Raw genomic sequence first — 25,158 nt, forward strand, 5'->3', positions numbered from 1 at the left:
GTTTTAGTATTCGTTGAGAAGTTTGTTATAGGTAGAAGGACCTTATTGAAGTCTGTATATTCCTTATCACAGGCAATAGCCGAGTCGATTAAGCCAGGCCTATCTGTTAGTATGTTCGTATGAGATCTTAGAAAAGAAACTTGGAAAGCAGGTTCTAGAGGTTCTTATTTTATAATTTTCCTGAATAATTCGCGCCTATACATTTGTCTTCCTACTGTTGAAAGTTTAAAACCAAAGCTTTGGGATAAAAAGTGCCCATTGCATATGGGGAAAAAAAGCTCTACAACGGACACCTGTAAGAGGTCAAAATTTTGTATAGAATCACCCATTCCTCGTTCTTTAGCTGTTAATCGAGCGGATCTGAGGAGAGATCAGAACGGTCCATTCATTTATCATTCGCTTAAATGGCGGTCGTGTCGCTAGCGGTATGATGAAGATATATCTATATGTGTATGTATATATTGATATATATTGTTGTTGCTCTTTTTACTTTGTGGGATGATGAGAGACACGCGCTATATGCCCGCCCTCTCGCTCGCACACCTGACCAACGTCTGCGCCATATATTCGATTGGGGAATTCAGTCTGGCGCTGATCTTCGCCAAACCGATACGATCCGATCTTCACGTGCTAACCAAGATCGTTCCTGTTTCGATTTTACACTATATTTTTTGAATATCGGGATTGTGTGTGTTTTGAAAATATAAAGTATATATATTTTTTTGATATTTTTATTTAGTGTGAAGTGTGAAGATTTCTTAAGATGAATATAAGGTGGAATATATTTTTATAAATCAACAAAATCTTGAAAAATAAATACAATGAATTAGTTAATACAAATACTTCATCATAATATGAAACCAAAATAGTTTTTAAATAATAAAAACTACAAAAAAGAATAACAATTTTTAACTACATAAAACAATAATGAAGAATGTTAATAATTATACTCAATTAATTTGTCACATTAAAAATGCATTTCAAAATGACATTTATTATAACATAAATGACAAACAAATTAAATTGAAATGACATATAAACCATGAAGAAAACGTAACTATTGAAATCAACTGGAATAAATGTCAATTCATATAACACAATCAAATTTAATAATCAATTTGGTTTTTATCATAATATCTGCTGATTCTGCGTTGACTGCACATTTGATCGATTTTCGAAGCCTTTATTTAGATGCAAATATTTTGCAATCCAATTGCCAGGAAGCCTTTTTCATTGTCGTTTTCTTTTTTTAGTTTTTTTTTCGTGTTATCTCCATAATTTCGGTGGGTTTTTCTGTGAAAAACTAGAAAAGCCCAACGGCTAGTGTCAAACAATTTTCATTTCGATTTTGTTTTTGCTTTCTTTCTTTTAGTTTTTTTTGGCCTTCTATTTTTTAAAGGCTTCAGTTTTTTTCGGCTTCATGCTGTTTTCATACTTAGCACAGCTCTCTTAGCTGCTTTTTAAGTTATTTTTTTTATTTATTTTTAAATACACGTTGTGCGTATTTCTTTTATGTTTTTGTTTTTCCAATTGTTGACAAATCGTTTGTGTGTGTGGCAGTAAACTGCAAAATTATGGAAAATTTTAAAATGAAAACTCATAAAGATATGTGAAAATGTTTGAATACATTAATTAACAACTCAATGACCGAAAATAAAAGAAAAACAAACAAAAAGCATCTGTAATTGATGGATTTGCTGGCAGGACCAAAATTTAATTAGCAGCAAAAACAGTCGGCGGACCAAAAAGAAAAAAACAAAACAAAAATCAACGGAACATTAACTCGATTTTACCAGGTATAAATTGAATTTTAATTAAGACTAACATGAAATAATATTAGTATTTCGCATGATTGAAAAAACAGGAAAATAAAGTGTCTTAATATTAATTTAAAAATATGAAAAAAAAAAACTTTAGCTTTAGCTCATCTCCTCGTGATCTTTAATTGATTTGAATATTCTGTTTTCTGGCAAAATATATTTGAATATCACTTAAGAATGAAGACGAGTGCTGATCAAATATACTCAAATCAATTGAATTGTTTTCTACGCTCTTCAAGTGACACACTTGAGCAAAATATTTTCAAGAGATCATTCACGAATATACATACAAATATATATATATATATGTATATATAGTAGGATCCAGGGCCAAGTCGAGTGGCATTTGTTCAGTATTTCCGCTACATTTGCATAGTCGGCGGGCGAGAAGAATTGGGTGGGTAAGGTGAACAGAATTGAGAAGATGCCACTCTGTCCACAAAGCCGATCAAAATATTCATTTCAATTTCAATTCCATCACAAGACATTTTCATTTTCAATTCTCCAGATCTCCCTTCTTGCTCTCTCTCTCTCTATCTATCTATCTGTCTTTCAGTTGAAAAGAAATTAAATAAAATGTGAAACACATGTGATGGAAACTGAAATGAAATTGCTTTTGCCAGTCTACATGGCGTATACTCAACGCAATTGCCACAAGAGCCAGGGATCTGCTAATCCCAAGCATCTAATAAATACAATCAAAATTGTTTGCCGCCGTCTCGAAGTCCCCAATTGAATAATTGAACAATTCTAACGCTGTGGTCGCTTCTTCTTCTTTTAGGTTCCTCAAAGAAGATCTATTCATGCGTTTTGAGTTTGTAGAATGTCGGAAGAATAAACTGGTTCGGTTTGATCTTGGAATGTAGATCAAGGTGCAGATGAAGCCCTCTATTAATGCTGATTTATTCGGTTGAAGAATTTAAAATAATGAGCCATTGTCTTAGGTTATTTATAGGCTTTTACGGAAGCTTTAAGACTTAATTAAATTATATTTATTAGAACTTTTTATTGGAACTTTAAAGGTCATTTAAACCCTTGCCTATGCTAAGTTTTTATTTAGAAATATTTTAAAGTTTTATTACTGAAAGGTATAGTTAAAAAACTTAAAGGCAAAAATTCTTAAAAGTGAACTAAAAATATATCAAAAATTCCTCAATCATATAATCAGCTATCTGAACAATCAGAGATAATCTTAGAACTTATTTTCGGTCCTGATCTTTGCAATGTTTATGTTCTCGGGCTTTTACCATTAGTCTTTTATTTCTTTTTTTTTCTCATATTTTTGCGGCACGATTTCCTATCTGTCCTCTTCACTGATCAGAAGAAAAAAAGAAATATTAAAAAAAAAAAAACAAACTGATGACGCGACCTTGAGTTAAAATAGATTTTTATGCGCAACATTTATATTTATTTATTTTTGTTTCTGTTGGACGCGATCGCCGCACGTCACCAAATGCCAAGCAATTTGAATATTTTTCTTCTGAATTTGTTTCGATGCCGCTTTTAACCCCTAGAGACCTACCCCTCTTGCTTGTTGTGCCCCTGTTAACCCATTAAAATTGTTGGCCAAGAATGCAGCTGGTATCGAGCATATACATACATATATATATATATATATATATAGAGAGAGATAAGATCTCACTGAATTCAAGTGGAAATGCATTTGCATTTTCATCGGCCAAGTGCACATTTAAATCAAATGAGGCGGCCAGCAAATTGAAATTAAATTGCCAGCAGAATGGGGAGATAAAAATCCTGAAATATTTTCAGCCGCAAATCAATAATTTTTACTGCCGCCTGCCTGCCTTTTGTTTTTGGAGGTCGTTTACTCTTGTAAACGAAACCATTTCCATGAAAATCATCAGCGTTAGCTATTAAAATTTTAATGGATTTTTAATTGTTAGATAACCCATTAAAAACCATGAACAAAATGTTGTCATAAAATTTAAAAAAACTATTAATTAATATATAAAAACATCTTCCTTAAGGCAACTTTACTCTGTGATGAAAATGTCCATTTCAAAGTACTTAGGAAAACGACAACATTTTCTGAAAATTAGTCAGCAGGAAAACCATTTGGGCCACATGCGAATTTAGTCATAAAAAGTGGATTAAATTGTTGAGATAAACAAAGAGGCATAGAGAGGGAAAACTGGGAGAGGGGCAACTGCAATTGAGAGAATGACAATATTATTTATTTAATTTGTTTTCCTACTAAAAACCAAAAATAGATGGATAAAAAAAAATAACAGAAGAGAAGCAGAGAAAGAAAAGACCAAGAAATGAAAACCAAATCACGAAAATCGAGAGGCGAACGTGACAAAAAGATATATGAATGATTCTTAGAACAACAGGAGGAGTGAAAAACCAAATAAAGAGCAGCTGAACGAAGCACAGATGACAGAAAATATCAAATCAAATGCATTCAACTGGCAGGTGAGACATGACAGGAAAAGGCTGAGCACGAAAACAGAAAAGGGGGGGGGGGTCTTGGAAAAGCTATATCCATTAGGCAATGGACACTGAATCAGCAGCAGTAGCACCAGCAGCAGCAGCAGTTCGTCTAATGACGAACCCCTCAAACCAAAAATAAACAAACGAGAAAAACGAGAGGAAGTACTAAAACCTCTGACAGCCCAATGTCTTTTGGCTAGATGTCTCCTTAGCCCAGCAGGGGGAAAAGAAAACTCAGGGAAAATGACTCAACCAAAACGAATTTTGCATCAGGTATCTAATTCTCAAAAAAAGCAAAACAAAAAGAATACCTATTCTAATTTTTGACAGATATTTGTTTTTCAAGAAACATCTTCTCTACGCACTTAACACAAAAAAAAAGAGTGATGGAAAAACAATAATTCGTGGAAATTATTGCTTAATAAATACGTCATTCGATTGAAGAAAATAAATAAATAACATTTTGCAGTTCATTGAATTTTTGCTTAATTCATTTTTCTATTAAATTTCACATTTATTGGCTATTAATTTGTTGCCTTTTCTTAACCAATAATCGTTAAAGAATTTTAATTACAAACACAAACTGGGTAGCAATATAATTCATTAATGATCTATCAACTTCATTTTGTTAATTTATAATAAAAAATTCAGAAATTTATATGCGTAGTTCAGGCTTAAAGATAAAAGAAATAAGTAATAGAATTAATGATTAATTTTTAAAAATATTTCCACTTACCTTAACTTTACGAAGCCCATCGCAATATTAGCCACTTTATTTTTGGGGCCCAGTTTGATGGTAGGTTTTCAGCCATTCTGGTCACGTAATTTGCCTGAATATCGAATGGCCAGCGATAAAAACGCATCGAGTCAAATGGCAAAATGTGTGGAATTGAAATGCAATAAGGCACTAAACGTTAAGCATTAAATAATTGACATGTCCATGTTGCTGGGCAAACAAAGCACATATTAAATTCAATATTAACCATCACGATTCCTATATCGGTTCCTCTATACTATATCTCTATATATACCATATATATATGTATCATATCAGGGGCATAGAGATGTCAAAGCACGTGCCTGGCTTAAAAATTCTACATATTGAGAAACAAAAATGAAAATGAAACGAATGCAAATCACATGAGCAAAATTTATGCACGTGATGTCCACGAATTTCCCACCCAGTTTTTGGGGCAAATGTGAGACTCTAAAATCGCAGCATTAATTGATTAATTATGCAAATTCAAATGTCAGGCTGACAAAAATATGAAAACTCTCTACGCTTTCACCCTCCACACCACACCGACCACAGACAATCGTTTTGAATGGCCACAGAACCAAATTACAAAGCAATCTGGTCCAAAGCAATTTTCCATTTGATCAAACTGAAACATTAATACTCTTGATCTGAAGCATATAGTATCTATATGCTATTAAGTTTTTGTGGTATTTTTATATGACATTTTGCAGGTCTTTGATGTTTGAATATGATTTCAATGTTTTTTCATGTTTTTTGTTTGATTTTTTCTGCCATCTTTTAATCGATCAAAAAAATGGGATCTTCTTTTTACTGGCAATCAATTTTCTTTATATACCCAACTTACTGTTCCTTAAACAATACAACAAATGTTTATAATTAAGAAACACTATTTATAAATCTTAAGGCTAACATCTGTATTCCATAAAATCTGCTTTCATTAACAGAGTATCTGATGGTCTGATGGTGTAAAAATAAAAACAAAAAAAAAATGATTAAAAAATTGGAAAACAAGCAGAGAATAAAGCGAATGAGTGTAGGAAAATGTTTGCCAAAAGCCGTCGTCAGATGTTTAAACATAAAGCAAACAGGCTGACACACGCACACTAATTAAGTGCCCATCGTGCCTTATGCCGTGTTCACCTGTGCGTATACGTAATTAATGCCATTATAATCTCTTACGCATAATAAAGTAAACACCGAGTGGGTTCGGTAAAACGAGGGTAAGTATTTTTATTAATTTGTCAACGCATTCTTTTGCAAGATTCGATTTCATTTCGAATCGTTTGCTATTTTCATGGGATTAAATTGATCATAAAAATGGACAACACTGCGTATGCGTAATTTGTGTTTTTTTTTTGTCATACAAAAATTGAAGTAAAGTAAAATTGAAAAGCGAATTATTTTTCACCTTCTGTTTAAACTGACGCTAAAAATACACAATTTTTAATTCTGTTTGCCTCCGTCAACACCTTTTTGGCCCGAACTCGCACACCAACATTTTCCCCCCGCCGATGAAAGCTTACAAATATTTGCAATTCGTGTTTATTATTTCTTTTGGTTTTGCCCCAAACGGTTTTCCTCGTGTCTCTGACTGGCTGACCATTTTTATGAGCTACATCAAAAATGTTTTGACTCGGCGCCCTGTATACTTATTGTTTATAAACAAAATGCCCAATTGACTGCCAGCCAAATGATGGCTAAATAATAATAATAAATAGCATTCAGTACTATGGAAACACAGCGTCCAAATGGATAACAGTGTACGTCTGTATTGACCACATGCTAAATCCAAGAAAATAATGTAAAACTAAACAAAAGACGCGCCAAAATGGTGAAATGGCAGGTGCGAGTTGACAATGCGATTCCGCTGAATAATATTTACAATTCCAAGTTATTTCTGGGAATTTTAGATGCGGCATTACCAGAAGGAAAATTATATTGAAAATTTTGTAAACAAAGTTCGGTTGACTTGCAAATAGTCAAAGGTTATTATAAGAAAAGTTAGATTATAAGATAAAGTTAGAGATAAGATAAGTCTCACAGCTTAAATAAGGACTGACTCGAGCAGCTCATCATTTTTTTGCGAAAGGGGCAAAAAGTGTACAATTTAAAGTGTGAATGCAGTTCCACAGGAATTTTTATTACGAGTTCAATGAGGTATATACTTATATTTATCATTATTGTTCTGATTTTTTTGTGCGAGCTCTGGTTTAACGGCTGAAAAATCAGGAAACCGATTTTTAACAGAAATTCCCAACATTATTTTCGGTTTTCTAGCTCTAGCTCGGTCAAAACAAGCCGCATAGCTAAAACAATGACTGTTTTGTGCAGCTAAATACCGAAACTTAAGACCCCTATACTTTATTTTATCATTATTGTTCTGAATTTTCGGTGCGAGCTCTGATTTAAAGGCTAAAAAATCAAAAAACCTATTATTAACAGAAATGTGGAATATTATTTTCGGATTTGTAGCTCTAGCTCGGCCAAATCAAGACGTACAGCCAAAAGAACGACTGTTTTGTGCTGCTAACGACCAACACTTACCTCCCCTATCCCTCGATTTTCGATATTGAGAAAATCAATTTTGGCCCAAATTTCGCATTTTTGATAAGGGGTACCATCATCAAAATTTTCAAAAATGGGCCAAAAATGAAGTTTCCCAGATTTGAATGCAAACCAATTGGGAATCACAGCAATCAAATTACGAGCTCAACGAGGTATTACATTCCATATTCGGACGAATATTGTGTGAGTTATGGGAAAAAATACTATCAATTTTGAGGGAAAAAGCGACAAATCGGATTTTCCATTTTGGAGAAGGGGTAACATCATAAAATTTTCTAAAAATTGCTAAAATTTCGCTACGGGAATCAGGATTATAAAAAAATGAAAAAAAAGAAAGTTACTTCTTCTCGCACTTCGATTTGAACCGCTGTACTTTGAAGTTTAAGTGCTCTACCAGCTGAGCTATTCAACAGTAAGAAGATTGGAAGACTAACCTTAGCCTTATTCCTTCATCCTGTCATTTGGAAAATGTAAGGACGAGGATCGAAGTAGGCTGTTCCCCACATACTCTAAACTAACCGAAGTAGGTGAAGCTTATATGAAACATTTCCAAGCTGTCAAATCGCCGCCGACGGTAGCCTAGGGAGCTAAGCTGACTCCCAAATAGAACTATTATCGTCGGTCTGGGTTCGAGTCCCGGTAAAGACCTAAGAGCATGGAACACGGACAGAGATTCCCCAAGGACGGAGATTACACATTACACATTTTAGGGTTAAGCATAAAGTGAAAAGTATGTACAAGGGTTAAGTAAGCGTATCTATTGTAATTGAAATAATAATAAATAAATTTTTTTAAATTTTCCTTTTTTTAGATAAAAAAGCCAATAAGCTAAGGCAAACTTAGATCGCATGCAGTTTCATTGGAAATTGAACTACACACGCTCAACGGGTTATGGATTTTCATATTTGAGTCATTATGGGCTTCACCTGCTTTTACCATTATGGTTCTGATTCTTTTGGTGCGAGTGCTGATTTATAGCTAAAAAATCAAAAGACCTACTATTTTTGACTTTGTTGTGGGAAGCATTCTGAATGTTTTTGGGGCAAAAATCAGGATTATGAGTTCTGACAGAAGAAGCGATCTTTTCTAACGGTTTTATGTCCATAACTTAGCCAAAAGAAGAGGCACAGCTAAGATAAAGACATTTTTGTAAAGCTAACGACCAAAACAAACTTTCCTCATCATTCGTTAGACAATTTTGGGATTTTTAATTTTTGGAAAAGTGTTGAATTTTTTGTAAGGGGTGACATCAGGTAAAGGGGTCATCAAAACTTGCAAAAACATGGCAAAATTTTTACTTTTCAAGGTGTAAATACAGTTTTGTTAGAAATTGAATAACGAATCCAACGAGGTATGACATTTCATATTCGGACCCCTATTGGCTCTGTTAACTGGACATCATATTGTCATTTTGGGGGGAAAAATCAGCATAAACCAAATTTCTCATTCTTGATAAGGGGTAACATTGTCATCAATCAATTTAAAGGCAAATTTAGTTTACCATATTTTTGTTAAAGCAACTTTCTATAGCTTGTACTCGATTTAATTAAAACGAATCATGCATATTTAAATTATCATTCTAAGTTTTTGTGTTAAACGAGGGGACTTCGAAGTGATGATAAACGAAACAAACTTAAAAATGCCCAAAAATAAATCCATTAATAATCATCAGCGGGGGAAAACAAAAGCGGAAAAGCAGCCGAAAAAGTGAATAAAATAATAATAAAAACCTTTTAGCATATCCATGGCAATCCCCCGAGCTAATGAGGCGGGGAATCCCCTTTGGACTTGCCCACTTTTCCACTGCCCATCGTCGCTATTCCACACAGCTTTCAAGCTTGAATAACAGACAACATTGTTGCCAGCTTGTTTTTAGTTTTTTTTTTTTTGCTTCTTTTTGCTTTTTTCATATTTTCTTGGATTTTTTTGTGTGTTGTATTTGTTGTTGTTGTTGTTTTTATTTTGGCTACAGAGTGGAGCATGTGCAACAATGTTTTTATTTTGGCTGAGCTTATTTTTAGTTACTTTTTGTTGCCTTCGCTGAGCGAGAGAAATAACTTTCTAAATAAACGCAGCGCAGTTAGCAACAATGGAGGCACCCATACATATATACTATACTATACTACACTATACCATATATATATATATATATATATATATGTATATATAAACACTTTTGCTGTCTGCGCATTTTCGTGACGCTTTTCCACTTATTTCTATTTGTATTTTTATTTTCATTTTTATTTTCGTTCGTCGCGTGGCAAAAGTTTTCTCCTTGCAGCATTTTCGTTTTATTGCCGCGCAGATTAGAGTTGCAAAATTGTTAAATTTTCATTCCAATTCCGTTTCTTAATTTCTTTTTTTTTTTTTTTTGGGTTGAGGGGGCCGAACAAAGAACGCCTCAAGTCCTTAGGCCAATTAACTGACAGAAACTGGAAAAAAATGATAATGGTAAATAAATAAATGCTTGGTTAACCATTCGGCAACATAAATAATTGTGAATAATTGCCTTTAACTGAACTAATGGAATTAAGCCAACTGGCGATCCCTCACAGCCAGGCAATTCTGAAACAAAATTGTTTTTTAAAATAATGTAATTATGCGAGAAAAAGATGAAGGAAGGAATGCACAAAATGGAAAATTAACTTAAAAAAGCGAGGGAAATAATTTTTAATAAAGGGAAATTGTTAGGTTTTTAAAAGCAGAAGAAAAATTTTGTTGAGAAAATCAAAAAATAATTAATCAAAATTTTAATTTAAAAACTAAAACATAAACAGAAATGTTTATCAAAACATTTAACACTTTTGGCTTGGCTTTAATTAACTCAACGACTATTTGCTTAATTAATTTTCGTTTTGTTTATTATTATAAAAGCGCATTGCCGCCTGATTAAATTGCCTTTGGCCAGGGCATCTTAACCGGAATCAATCAACATTTTGAAATCAATATTATTGTAATTTCTATTTGTAATATTATATTTCACGATGTAAAATTGCCAAAGGCAATTGCTTTGTGTGGTTTTCATAAATATGACTTTTCTAATGATTATTAAATTTCATAAATTGCCAGCCGTTAGACCCCCTCCTTCAAATTTTAAACGGCAATTAGTTGATTTTAAATATTAATTTTAGCTAATTGAATTTACCGCTGTATTTATTGTGTCTGTTAATTTAATTAACACCCAAAGTTGATAGTTTTGTGTTAATTTTTAATCAAATAAATTCTTATTGTTAGGTTTCTAGTAAGGAAAATATCAAAATAAATTAACATATTTATAGATATCATATAATGGCTGGATAGAGTGGTCTTATAATATCCTAAATCTGTTTAATTTCCATAAAATATATCCTCCTTCTAAGTAACTTTAAACATAGTTAACAGAGCTCTCAATTTTCCCCACTTCCTATGGTTAAAGTGGTTAAATGGGAATATCTAGATATACCCTATATATACTATATAATATAATATATATATATATATATACCATAAACCTTTAGAGTCGCAGCGGAACACTTGGTGACAAATTCTAAACGCTGTCGCCGTTGCCGTTGCCGTCTCCGTCGCCTTCGCCGTTGGCGCCATCAAATTATGCAACGTGTTCTGCTGCGTCACGTGTTTCCACACAACCAGCTGCAGTGGCGGCGTTATAAAATTTAATTAATGCAGCCGCGGGGGGAGGAGTGGCAAAAAGGGGGGAGGGGAGGTAGGTATCCGCGAGGTGCAAAACAGGAGCGGGTACAGAGACAGGGGCGGCCCAAGAAACGGGATAAGCTCGCGCAGAGATGATGGTCCTAAAGGCTTTGTCTGCTGCTGCTGCTGCTGCTGTTGTTTTTGGGCCAGATGGAAGGTGTAAGGCATGTCTACAGAGAGAGAAAAAATAGAGTAATTTTATTAAAAAAATTTGTAAAGGAAATTGGGAAAACTTTTAAAGGTTTTAGGGAATTTTTAAGGGTATTTTTGTTCTATCAATAATAGTTTCTTAAATCCATAGATTCACTAACAGTAGATACAGTAGGTGACTTTAAAGTGTATGCACATACACCCTTCGTTGTTACCCCCGTCCGTCGCAAATGCTCCGGACAGCTGTAAAGTGCTTTGTTAATTAGCAAACTGGCGAGGAGAAGGAGCTGAAACAGGAGCTGCAGCAGGATCAGCAGAAGGAGCAATACCAGTAGCAGGAGTAGGAGCAGGAGTCCTGAGTCTCAGCTGCAGCTGCCTGCTGGCAATAATTTGCGCCCGCAAGTATGCAACACATTTTGCCAAGGCATGCGTGTGTCAGTTAGCGAGGGTGTACAAGAAGTATGTGTATGTGTGTATGTGTGTGTGTGTGTGTATGTGTATTTGCTGCGTATGTGTTCGCCTGCATTGTACTTCGCACACTATTTGTCAATGTCAGAAGGGATTCGCAGCTACTTCTGCTTCACACGCTCCTAAATTTCATCGCCATGCAAGACCAACGTGTTGGCAGCTAAAACACCTTCAATCGCTTTCCCGGTGTAATTGAGCAATGGTGCAAATCGTCTCGAATCAAGCTGAAATACCTCTGTATAGATGACTTCAAACTGCAATTCATTTGATTATAATTTTAGCAACTAGCTGCTGATTTCTGAATGGCGAAAAAACTTACGTTTAAATTCTTAACTGATTTCTTCTTGCAGAAAGTTTACCACAAGTTGGACTTTAAGGTATCATAACTTTAGTACCCAAGCTGATCCTTTCAAAAACGAAAACATCAAGTTTCTTCTCTCATATAGTCCAGTATATAGCCCTGGGTCGTGACGTCGTCACGTTGGCAGCTAAAAAGTCACGCCTTCATACGTTTTTGGTCCAGTTTAGCGACGTTTTTCGCTTGACCCCCATCCATCGCAGGACCCTCTATTAAAAACAGCCCTTCTAACCATTGAATGCCACCTCCTCTTTAACACACCAATCCACCGTTTAGCCATCACCACCACCAACCCGCTGGCTACCGTGTGGCACAACGTGTTAATCGAGAGGAGCGCTCAAAGCGTCGCTCATTTGGTTTTCCATTGCCGTTGACGCGCTTTCTCCATCAATGCGGCTTGATTTTGTGGCAGCTCCGTAAGCGTTGACCAAAAAGGGGGCACCAACAAGGATGCGGCTACAAGTGCCTTTGGCATCTATCAATGATGCAACAACAGCAGTTCCCGGCAAAAGCCCGCTGATTAGCCAGTACCAAGTGGGCCAAGTTGAGTTCAGATTTTGGATTAGGGAAATTTCAGGAACATTTTCGGTTGTAAATTTTCAACGATTTGAAAAATAGAGAAAACGAATGATCATTTCTTGCTTTCTTTTCCACAATTTTCGTAACTTTTATATAAGTTTCATATATGTCCGAAGATAAATTTTGTGGAGGTTACATTTTTCCAATTACATTCCTGTACTTTTTGCCAGGCAATAAAAAAAATCTGTCGTAAGCATTATATTTGCCAGCTAAATATATATCAAGTTAATATGCCACACAAAAACACACACACGCACGAAGAGAAAGGGCCAGGATGCTTTTGATAAGTGTGTGCGTGTGTGAGGGCGTCCTAAACTATGCAACACATTTGCATGTTTGTGCGACGGTTTTTTATTTTCTAAAACTACTACTACTACTGCTTTCTTCGCTCTCAGCTCTCTGATATGGCTGATATGGCCTGTCTGCACCGACTGCTTTCTCCTCTTCCACACCCTTAGTGAATATGGGGTGGGCAGTGGGCGTGGCTGTTGAAAGATAGAGAGCAAAAGCGCAAAGCGCAGCGCGTTGTGAAATGCAAGCGAATTTGCATAGAAAATAGACAGTTTGGAAAATTGCATTCCATGTTGATAACTTAAGGCCCCTTTGCAGGCCCCCGCTTTTTCCACTTCTCATGCACCTTGCATTCAGCCGTTCACCCCTTGGGTGTGTGGGGGGGTTTGGAAAAGGAGAGGAGTTTCCAACCCATTTTCCGACTGTTTTCATACCCGCTCTTAAACATTTGCCAGCTGCAATTGAAAACGAGCTTCAAGCACGCAACGCGTGTGCATAAATAACTTGTTTAAGTTTTATGGCAATGGACGTTGGTCCTTTCCGCAGAATCTCATCGCCCACTGTTCCCCTGGTCTAGAGTTCTGCACAGGGAAAAAATGTAACTTCATTTGGTTCGGGGAAATAGTCTTTGGTATTGTTTTATCTAATTTACTGCTAAATATTCAGTCAAAACCTGCGAAAAAGGGGAAAAGTTACATTTTTAGTAACAAAAAAAGGTTTTACTGTACAAATATTTTTTAATAAATATTAAATAAATAAATTTAAACATATTTTCATTTAATAAACTAGTATAAACTTCAATTGGCATTTAATCTAAAGAATATATATAGAATTTACTAAATTTAAATAAGAAAAATATTCATTTTGGGTGTCGTTTTTTAAAGTTGCTTTAAATTTGGTATTTTTTCAAGATTTTTAAGTGACACCTCTTAAAATTTAATTAAATATATTAATATAAATATTTTTGTAAACTTACCCTTTTTAAAGTTCCTTACTTTTCTCTTTGTGTACCTTTGCTTGTCACACGATTTATAAATGCTTGGCAGGGGACTTCCCATTGCACTCGGACCTGGTCACACCTTGAGCGAAATGCAATTTTGTCTGCCAAGTCGAGGCATCATCAAAAAGAAGGAAAGGAGACAGGGCAAGGGGATGGATGGACGAAAAAAAAAAAATCTGGGGTGTGACGATGGTAGATCGGGGGAAATGCAAGTTGATGGGCTGTCACGGCAATGCTGCACCTTGGCCTCAACCCGGACAACCATCATCCATCCGTATCCCTATCCGTATCCCTATCCGTATCCCTCCTTACTTCTCCAATGTACTTCAGTCTTTACCGCAGCCATTTTTTCTCTCATTTCCACACTCACCACAAATGTCCGGCTACGACGAGACAGAACTTGAAAATCAAATGCAAAAATACCTGAGGCAAACTGTACTTGCATATTTTTTCCTGCACTTTTCCGTCAAGGGTAGCGGGATTAGTTTGGGAATGTGATGAACTACAAAGAGTCTTCTTCTTAAGCCCAAATCTAAACTAGATATATAAAAAACTTTCAAATGTTTCAATAACCATATAAAACTTCATTTTAATTCAACTTCCAATTAAACTTCAGATTAATTTCTTATGCTAGGGTAATCACAGACTCTAAACTACTTGAACTGCTGCTAACTTGGTTTTTGCCGACGTTCTCAATGCCACAAAGTCGGTATAGTGTAGTTTAGCGCACTCGTTGTTGTAGTTTGAAGTAAAAGAAGAAGCTGTCGGAACTGCCGACCCCCCCTTTTTGCAGACCCTCTATAGTGGATTCTACCCTTGCTTGCCACAGAACTCCGCTCCTGTTTGTTTTCCCACAAAGACTGCTATGGATGCCTTGGTTGCTGACTCCAAAACTCGGACTCAGGGTAACCTGATGGAATGACTGACTGACTCACTGTTTGACTGACTGACTGACCGCCTCTGTCTCACTGTACTGGCCCCTTGCCCCTCGCTTTCTGTCTGACTATTGCGTCCCCTTGCGTCCTCTTTCTGTCTGACTCTTTCCTACTCTTTCCAACTCCAAAGTGAGTGACTGGGGCTGCCTTGTCATGATGCTGTTGTAACTATTTGACTTTATCTTGTTGCCGCTGCTGGTTCTGGGTAAACAAAATGCACTGGGGTTAAGGAGATGAAGTGCTGCCGGTCTGGAAAGACGGCCAACGATAAACAAAACCCAAAAACCGTTGACTTGGCCCTCGTGGATTTATGTGGCCAGTGGGCTTGGGCAGAGGGTCAGCTTATACAGAGGAAACGAAGTTTATAAGTAATTTCTTTAATGATAAGGTAAATCTGTAAAAGATTCTAGATTTGTTATTAGTTTTGAGGAAAATCTATAAAGAGATTTAGAGCAAAATATATTAAATTTTATAGATTTTATCCAAGATTTTTAAATACTTTTTAGTCACTATTTTGTAACCTTTTCCAGTGTAAACATTTGTGGCCTTTTTTTTTAGGACTTTCTGTCAGACTGGTTTTCAATTTAAAGTTAATTTTAAATGTTGCTTAAATGCAACTTATCCTAATCAGGGAAAACGCGGCCGCAGGCTTTTCTTTCTATTTTTTGTTTTCCCCACTGGCTTCTTGGGCCGCAGCTTTAAAGCCAGTTTCTACGTTTTTTATTTTTTCTCTTTGTAGTTGGCTGCCAATTAGGAGCAAGGCACATTTTTTGCAGGTGCTGAGAAAATGGCACACAGCCACTTGACTTGCCCAAGCTTCTCTTGTTGCTATTATTATTATTATTTTTTGCCTCTCCCTCTCTCTCTGCTTGTTGTTGTTGTTGTTGTTGCTGTACCCACTGAGCCACTCACTAATTATGCAAAGGTAGGAGAAAGCTGGGGAAAAAAAACTAGAAGAATATAAGAATTTTCTGTTGCATCTGGCCGAAATGCAAAAAAAAATAACTGGAACGCGGCCTGGCAGCAACAAAAACCGAAGGGAGAGGAAAATCTGAAGAATTCTTCTTTGCTTTTTTCGCACGTAACTGTCAACCGCGCAGGTGTATGTGTGTGTGTCGGTGCTTAGGTGTGTGTGCTAATTTAGGCATCTTTTGTTGTGTCTGCCTGAATGACACATTTACAGAAAGGTGTCCATGGTTAGGAAAAGGATACTATCGGTTGTGGGAATACCGTGGGAGAAATACGTATACGTTATATGAGTATACGTAATATTAAGTATGCGTAATATCAAGTATGCGTAATATTTAGTATGCGTAATATCAAGTATGCGTAATGCTAAGTATACGTAATATAAAGTATACGCAATATTAAGTATACGTTATATCAAGTATACGTAATATTAAGTATACACAATATTAAGTATACGTAATATTAAGTATACATAATATCAAGTATACGCAATAATAAGTATACGTAATATTAAGTATACGTAATATTAAGTATACGTAATATTAAGTATACGTAATATAAAGTATACGTAATATTAAGTATACGTATATTTAACTTATTTCTTCTTCTTGATTTTTAAATTTAAATTTGTTAAATGTAAATTTGTCAACATTAAGTTCTAAAAAAATATTTATGTCTTATAGTTATAAAATTAGAGCTATTCAACTACCCCTTACTTTGGTTTGCCAAAAAAAAAATATAATTCTGTTGCTTAAAAATGAGTGAGATGTGCATAGAAAGCTCCAACAAAAGCAACAAAACCGGCAACAAAAAGTCTTTGTTTGCTTGCGGCTGCCACAACAAACAACAACAGCAACCACAGCAACTAAGTACAGTCTGAGGAGGAAGGAAGGAAAAAAACTAAAAAAAAAAATATATATATAAGCCTGTTTTCCATTCCATTCCGTTCCACTCAGCGGCATTTTAACCATATTCCGGCATTTTCCTCACTGACGCCGTTCATTCACGCATTCATTCAATTATTCAGTCAGCCAGCTAGTCATCTATTCATTCATTCCTCCTGCCCATTCATTCAATCTCGCATTCATTCAACCATTTCCATATTCATTCATTGATAACTCAGACAGGGACCTTATAGGTACTGTGGTCTGTGCTTTCTTTTTTCTGTGAAAAGCAAACGCTGGACTGCACTGCAAAAATAGATGCTTAAAAACTATTAAAGGAATAAATGTGATAGGTACTCTTGATGCATTAAACGTGATAAACTTTCCTGAATATCGTATTGTCTAAGATTAATAAGTTAAATAAATCATAAAAGCCATATCTTAGTTTAAGTTTAAGACATATTTAGTCTTATTAACATAACCCAAACACTATATAAACGAAAAATGTAAAAAGTCTGATAACAAGTAATAGTGTTTGTTTTTACGATCAATTAATGGCTGAATTTTCCTGAATTTTCCAATCTGTTTTTAGAAACCTTCGAGGGGTTAAAATGTCATCAGATGTGGCCAGTGAAAAATAAAAGCATTTTTGTATATTGCAACCACTTTTTGTTGTTTTTTGTTTGTTTGTTGGTTTTTTTGTAGTTCGCTTAATGCAACGAATATCGTTTTTCGTTTTTCGGTTTTAGGTTTTTGTTTTCACTCACGTACGTGCAATATTTGCGAATTTCGAAGGGGTCGAGGGTGGGGCGATAGGAACGGTGGTAACTTGACTGTGAATTTGCCACTTTTATTGTTTTTAAAACGCTTTCCAATTCCTTGCTCTTCTTTTGTCTATTTGCGATTTTCTCTATTCTTTTTTTTTTTTTTGTATTTCTATTTTGTTGCTTATGTTTTTGTTGTCGTTGTTGTGCTGCACAATTGCAATTTCAGTTTTATTTTACGCGCAATTTGTCTGTGGGTGGTTGAAAAAATCGTGGGGAAATTGGTAGCATGGCGTTGTTTCGAACTGAGAAAAAAAACCAAAAGAAATAAGCGAAAAAAAAGCCCCGAAATTGAAAACCAAATAAATAAGTGAACTTTCAATGGCGGGTGGTTGTGCGAGGGTGTATGGTTGTGTGTGTAAAATGTAATTCGAGGCAAATATTCGAGTGGTTGCTGTAGAAAATCTGCAAGAAACAGCTGGAAGACAAAGCTACGGGGCAACTACTACTTCTCTGCCACTTCCACTGCTCCTGACCAAACTCCTATCTGTATCTGTCCGATTGTTGGCCAATATCAATGCCAATCCAAGTTGGCCATAAATCATTCCGTGTTGTCGAAGGAAGAACAAAAAAAGAAGAAAACCAACCAGGATACGGAAGGATATCAAATGATTAGCGTGAGAAATTATATCGCTGCAAAGTGTTGGATTTCCACTTGTTTATTTTCCTTAACTAGAACAACAATTGTGCATTTGGGGAATAAATATTTGGAAGCCTTGGAAATACGCGGAAAATGGTTTTCCATTTCAATTATTATTTTTAGTTTAAGCTACTAAAGTTGTGGAATTTATATAAGAATTTGGAGTATTTATTAGGCTTAGAAAATGACAAGGAAAAAATCAAAAATAAACTTTAAGATAATCTCAACTAGATTAAAGGATTATCTTTATATTTGCAAATTAATTCATGGTAAAACTTTAAAAATTATTTTAAAAAATGTATTTTATATAATTTTTATCCTAATTCTATATATTTTTAACCCATTTTTTAACTCTATTTCCATAAGTTTTAATATCTTTATCACTTTTCGTATATCCCCAAACTCAACTACCATTTTCTTCTATATTTTTATTCCAGTGGGCGTGACAGTGGGCGTTCCAGGCTACTGACAAAAGTGCAATTGGAAACGGAATTTGAAATCGGAGTCAGAGTCGAGCAGAGAAAAAATCGGAAAATCGGTTGAAAACGCAACCGATACGGGTTGCCAAACTCAAGTGGCCAGGATAGGCGGCGAAAGGAAGGCAGCAGCGGCAACGGCAGTTTGCTGACAGAGGCGTGGCGTGGCACTCATGACAATGTCCACGACGTCGACGTTGACAGCGACTGCGACGGCAACTGCGACTGAGACGTTGGGCAACGCGACTGTTGGCGAAATGTTTTCGGATGCGGATATGGCGGAAGTGCGGCATGTTGTCCAACGCATTTTGGTGCCGTGCGTTTTTGTTATTGGACTATTGGGAAATTCAGTGAGCATTTATGTTTTGACGCGGTAAGTGCACTTGTATCCCCCACACATGTCCAGCCCCTGCCACTGCCTCTGCCCCTGGCCCTGCCCCTGCCCCTGCTCCTGCCACTGCTCCTGATCCTGCCCCTTCCACATACCCCTTTTCACCACTGTTTCTCTCTTCATTTCTGGTTGTTATTGTTGCTGGATTATAGCCCAGCCGATTTTTTGGCCAATGGAGTGGGCGTGGCCTTCAGGCACTGCTATTTTATGCATTCAACAGGGACAGGCAAAATATTTATTTGATAGCTTTGAAAGGATATTTAAATTTAATAAGAAGAGTAATTTGGGGGAATTTTTAAGGTTTTTAGATTTTTTGTTAGCTAATAAAAAAATATTTTGAAATAAATATAAATAAAATATAATTGAAATATGAAAAATATTTAATAGAATTTTATATAAAAAGGATTTTTAAGACAAAAGGATAAATAATTTTTTTTAATTTAAATTTTAAATTAAATCTAATTAAGATTCAGATCGTATTTTGGTAGTATCTTAGGCAATTATAGGTAACTAATATTATCCAAGAATATTTTTTAAGCAATTTCAATTTTGTAAAATTTTTTAAACTATTCTAAAAACAGCCTTTTCCTTATTTTAATTAGTAAATTGATGTTCCTTAGTAAATCCATTTACTTTTCTCTGAAAGATTTTAGCAAAGGCCTTAATTTTCCAATTTTTTAATATCACCCAACACCAAAGTTTTTCTCTCTGTGCATCAAACTGTATGTACATATGTACATTGGTATGTGTGCGAAACAAGTGGAACACGAATGAAGCACCGAGACAGGTACGCAGCGCATTAAACACGACATTTAATTGTAGCCACCGCTGCACTTTAAAATCATTTCCACACCGCCAACAGCAACTGCAGCAACAATAATAACAACAACAAAAACAACAACAACAATAACAATAAGTGAAACAATAAGAGCCATTTTATGTGCCAAATGCAAAAGCGTAGCATACACACACACACACACAGACAGAGACAGAGATAAGCAAAGTGTGCGAGTGTGTTTTTTATGTTTGCCGGAAAATATGCGACAGTTGCAAGTGCTCTGTGTGGCAGGCTGACTGCCATGACACCATATGGGCATTTCCCGTGAAAAAAAAACTGAGTGGAAAATACAAGTCCATTTCAAGGTCTGACTAACGAGAAGGTGAATCTATCCTGTTTCTATGCTATTCCTAATCCCTAAATTAAATCCAAAATAAATATTTACAGAAAGCTATGTAAATGGCCCCTTCGGCTAATGGATATAACCATTATCAATCCAACTGTTTTGGAATTTCAAGTAACCTGACTGCCATGAATGGCTTTTTAATTTAATGTTTTCATTTCTTTATTTGGTTTTCTGTGAGAATTGTGAGGGGAAATTTAACTATCAGCAGTGCTGCGGGCATTTGCCGGAGAGAAAACTAAATGTTAACAGTTAGTTTTTATTGTTCATCTTTTGGCTTTATGACTGTGCCGACATTTGTGCGCATTTCGGGTAAAATGCCCAAACCCCCTTGGGCGAATATTCAGTAGCCTTCACTGTCATCATACAACCCACACACTCCTGGAAAAAACCCCTTTTTGCCGTTTTGCTTTCAGGCAATTTGCTATTTCAATTGGTGTTGCACTTGGCAGCATTTTCCATTGTCCACCAAAATGGTTTTGGCCTGATTTCGAAATGCGCCGAAAAATCCAAAATAAACACAAATTCCAATTCCTTTCGCCAATATTTCTAATTTGTTCTCTTCTTTTATTTTGTTTTTGTTTCCGGATTTTTAGAAAGCGAATGAGATGCACCACAAACATTTATCTAACGGCTTTGGCCATCACGGATATTGCCTACCTGACCTGTCAATTAATCTTATCACTCCAGCACTACGATTATACCAAATTTCATGTTGAAATTTACTGGCAGCTCTATGGCTATTTCGTTTGGCTGTGCGATAGTTTTGGTGAGTATTAATTGGAGATCGTTGAAAAGATGATATAGGGGTAGAAATTCTTTATAACTTAGGTTAAGATTACCTTAGATTTGGATTTACTAAGGTATTGTTAGCGAGGTTACAGTTACGCCTACATATTAGAAGGTAACTTTATCGGTAGTCTCTTAGAACTTATCAGGTTGTAGTAACAACACATTCCCTTTGATAAAATACATCTACATTTGAGGTTAAAACGTACGAATACAACATTTTGGAGAGCAATTCGAAAGTGTACGGCTGTGAATTCCATAAATTCCCCCCAGTACCCACAGATTCCCGGGGATGGGCTCCATCAATTTGAATTGCACCTGCGGCTGATGCTGCTGCTGCTGCTGCTGTTGTTGCTCCTCCTGCTGCTGCTGTTGTTGTGCATCAATTTCATTGAGCTCTGCCAATTTACGAGGTATAGTTAGCAGCGCTTTCTGCGAAATGCCAGCGGTCAGCTGAGGCTCACTGCCATACGATAACCCACCGCTGCCAACCCAACTCGTTTTTTTTCCTCCCCCTACAATTTCCTCACTTTTTCAACGACTCTTTACCACGGCCACAACCCACAGTCCACAACCCAAAAAACGCTACTCATCAGCGGAGCACGGACGTCAATCGTTTAGAGTGCGCAGCGTTTTGAATAAATTGACAGCCCAGGCAGCGAATAAATTGGTGTGGGGGGGTCAAAACTGGGTATTCCGGGGGATTAACAAAGGAGCTACGGGTATTTATAATTCCACAAAACACAGAAAGAAATGTCTTACGTTCTTATTTTAGGAAATGTAACAAATTTTAAAGAGACTTCCTTAGTAATAGGATTGTTATTTAAAAATATTTCTGTACTTACCCTTAGTTAAAGTTAGTTTTAAAGATTGATTTAGATTTTTCTCCAAGTGCACAACTGATTGCATCTGTATTGTACTCCCACATGCATTTACAATTGCTTTCTACGTTCCTCCGGACAGGTTACATCTCGATTTACATAGCCGTGTGCTTTACCATCGAGCGATTCATAGCGATACGCTATCCCCTCAAGAGACAAACATTCTGCACGGAATCGCTGGCCAAGAAGGTGATAGCAGGTGAGTAAGTGAGCTAAGAGGGTTAAGGTAACAAGATTAGTGATAGATTTAATGAGTTTTAAGAGGTTGATTGGGCATGGGCAGTGCCCTGACAAAATTTCTAATAAAATATTTAAATTTTTCAATCTTTCAGTCAAAAAACCAGTTAAACCCTGCCTAGAACAGCAATCTCCTTTACTTCTTGCTTATCGATAACATTATTTTTGCTTTTGTTTTTGTCATCGCTAGCCGTTGCTTTCTTTTGTTTGCTGTCCACACTCTCAACGGCATTCGAGCACACAATTACGGTCGGTTCGAAGCTGATTGATGACGCCTACCAGCCTTGCAACCAAACGCTGGCCAACTACTCACCTATGCCAACGTCATCCGTGGCGGCCACGCCCCCTTTGGCAACGCCTCCGCTGCCAACGCCGGCAACCATTTGGCAATCGACGGAGTTAAACACGGAGTCGACGACAACCGCTGGCAAATCAAATGTGCTCATCGACTGGGGCAGTGGCAGCGGTGATGGAGAAGCAGGTGAGTGAGTATGCAACTAGAAAAAAAGGGAAAACATATTAATTAGATGTTAAAATACTTTCTTTTTATATGATTTTTGTATATTAATTCTTATATTTTAGAGAACATTCCACGACATCGCCGTCAGTGGCAGTCAAGGGGATTTGTGACTCTTCCCACCTTGAGAAAAACGCTGGAGGAACAGGAGACAGATCAGCAGCAAGACGAAGAGCAGGGTTCAAGTGCCACTGAGAGTCTGTTGCAATTGTTGTTGCGCAGCAAGCGCAGTGCTGAAAACAACAACAATAACAACAACAACAACATCAACAATACAGATGCATTTGCATTTAATGTAACGGAATACTGTCAAAATGTGAGTGAAATGTGTTGAAAATGCAGGGGGATTTCCCAAGAGGGAGAAAAGAGAAAAAGGTTAACCACTGGAAAACATGAGGGGGGAATAGAAATGACAACAAGACTATGATAGATATCTTAAACCCATATCTAAGCTTGGCATTTTGGACTCCTCTTTTAGTTTGAGGAGTTTTGGGAATTCATTTTATCTCCAAGATCTGATTTAATCTTTTTTTTTAATATATTTTTTTGGCTGAGTTATGGTCTTAGATTACGTTTCTTTACTTCTTTTATTTTGCCAATTTGTTTCCTTTATTCTTCAGGTTACCATTTACAATCATGGCCTCTCAGAACTGGGCCAAGATGAGCTCTACAGCAATCTGTGGAATATGTTTACACTGCTGGTCTTTGTAGTATTACCTTTACTCCTTCTGGCCACCTTTAACTCATTTCTCATACTACTAGTACATCGATCAAAGAATCTGCGTGGTGATTTAACCAATGCCAGCAGCATTAGACGGACAAAAGTGAGTTTAAAAAGTTATTTCTGTGAAAAACTAATAACTAACCTCCTAAAACAGCGCAAATCGAATACTGGAATCAAAGGCAGCGTATCGCAGGAAAATCGTGTTACCATAACATTGATAGCCGTCGTTCTGATGTTCATCGTTTGTCAATTGCCATGGGCTATCTATTTGGTAGTCAATCAGTATATGGACATACAGGTTGGCACTCAGGTGGTGGCTGGAAATGTTTGCAATCTTTTGGCCTCTTTGCATGCTGCTTCCAATTTTTTCTTATACTGTGTACTGTCCGATAAATATCGTAAGACAGTACGTGAATTGATAACCGGTTATCGCTATAGACGTCGACATGCCCGGAATAATACAAGTCTATATGTACCACACACGACAACAACATTGACCCAAATCAATGGTGATCATTATGGTAGTAATTATGGTGGTGCCGGTAGTCGTCGAAATCGTAATATAAATCGCCTGATAGCGTGATTAGGCCATGGATATCTATGTATTTATAAAGAAAACTAAAAACTAAAACTGGAACTGGTTGAACTCCATGAGAGGGAAAAAATGAACTCAAGAAAAACCAGAAAGATGGCTTCAAAATTTGCCAGCCAATCACAAGTGACTCATTTAAATCAAAAGTGATTATAATTAAGCGTGTGATTAGCAGAAAATTTCATTTGTTATATCAAACGATATCTACGTATATCTCACTCTCTCTATATATATATTATATATATAGATATATAGATATAGATATATATATATATATATTACATAACGTACATTGTGCCATAATGTGATGATTATAGATTTATGCTAGTTAACCTAAACGTAATTGTTGTCCTAAGTACTAAATGCATCAAATCAAATACACTCAAAATACACACACACACACACACACAGACATACAAATAAACAATGGCTATTTGCCCGTCCCATGGGGCGTATGAATAACCCAATGTTGCATATTGATTTGGTGGCCGCAGTCAACACTCCTTAGAGATTGCGTTTTACTGAAATGGCCAAAAAGGGGGATTGTTTGCTTAGTTTGGAAATGGAAACAGGACTTTCAAAGGGTCAAAGTTTCTGGTTTTCTTAGTCGTAAGTAATAAAAATATAAAATTTCATGATTTATAAAGAAGTAGTTTGTAAAAGTTGAGGAAAATAGTTAAGGTTAGCTAATAGATTTACCTCCTTTAGTTAGGTTAGTTAGTAGATTTACCAGCCTTAGTTTTCCAGTTTTATTTTGGTTTTCTGAAGATCATGAACTTCCTTAAAGCACTGCAGATAAGCCATTGAAATTTGTCAACTATAATACTTGAAATATATAAAAAAGTTATATCTTTTCTGCTTCTAACATAAGTTATTAGCCAAACTATAAGGGCCAAGAATGCCAGGAATGCCAAGAAAGCTAAAAGATAACCCCCTTTTACCTGTTGTTACGATAATTGAAGTGTTGACAATAGTGCAGCCAT

At 36.1% G+C, this 25,158-nt stretch overlaps 1 protein-coding gene across 8 annotated transcripts; it reads left to right on the forward strand.

Moving 5' to 3' along the window:
- The first annotated feature begins 372 nt into the window (after positions 1–372).
- LOC108110320 lies at positions 373–24,637 on the forward strand. 8 transcript variants are annotated; one of them, XM_017219339.2, is made up of 10 exons: positions 570–774; positions 1,561–1,796; positions 5,979–6,254; positions 18,825–19,236; positions 21,032–21,204; positions 22,188–22,304; positions 22,533–22,823; positions 22,925–23,175; positions 23,480–23,683; positions 23,738–24,637. In XM_017219339.2, the coding sequence occupies exons 4-10, from the start codon at positions 19,037–19,039 to the stop codon at positions 24,164–24,166; spliced, it is 1,665 nt and encodes a 554-aa protein (XP_017074828.1). In that variant the 5' UTR covers positions 570–774; positions 1,561–1,796; positions 5,979–6,254; positions 18,825–19,036; the 3' UTR covers positions 24,167–24,637. The 8 variants fall into 8 exon arrangements, with proteins under 8 accessions (XP_017074833.1, XP_017074828.1, XP_017074826.1 ...); XM_041818094.1 differs by lacking the exon at positions 5,979–6,254 and having other exon boundaries at positions 613–627; positions 740–774; XM_017219344.2 differs by lacking the exons at positions 570–774; positions 5,979–6,254 and adding an exon at positions 373–450.
- The last annotated feature ends 521 nt before the right edge of the window (positions 24,638–25,158 follow it).

The sequence above is a fragment of the Drosophila eugracilis genome, unplaced genomic scaffold, assembly GCF_018153835.1.
Source record: "Drosophila eugracilis isolate 14026-0451.02 unplaced genomic scaffold, ASM1815383v1 contig_2147, whole genome shotgun sequence".
Lineage (NCBI taxonomy): Eukaryota > Metazoa > Arthropoda > Insecta > Diptera > Drosophilidae > Drosophila > Drosophila eugracilis.

Excerpts from the sequence above, each read along its gene's own strand:
- LOC108110320 (XM_017219344.2), top strand. The coding sequence starts at position 19,037 with ATGACAATGTCCACGACGTCGACGTTGACAGCGACTGCGACGGCAACT. Across the intron at positions 22,305-22,532 it reads GGCCAAGAAGGTGATAGCAG|CCGTTGCTTTCTTTTGTTTG; the intron begins GTGAGTAAGTGA and ends TGTCATCGCTAG. Across the intron at positions 22,824-22,924 it reads CAGCGGTGATGGAGAAGCAG|AGAACATTCCACGACATCGC; the intron begins GTGAGTGAGTAT and ends CTTATATTTTAG.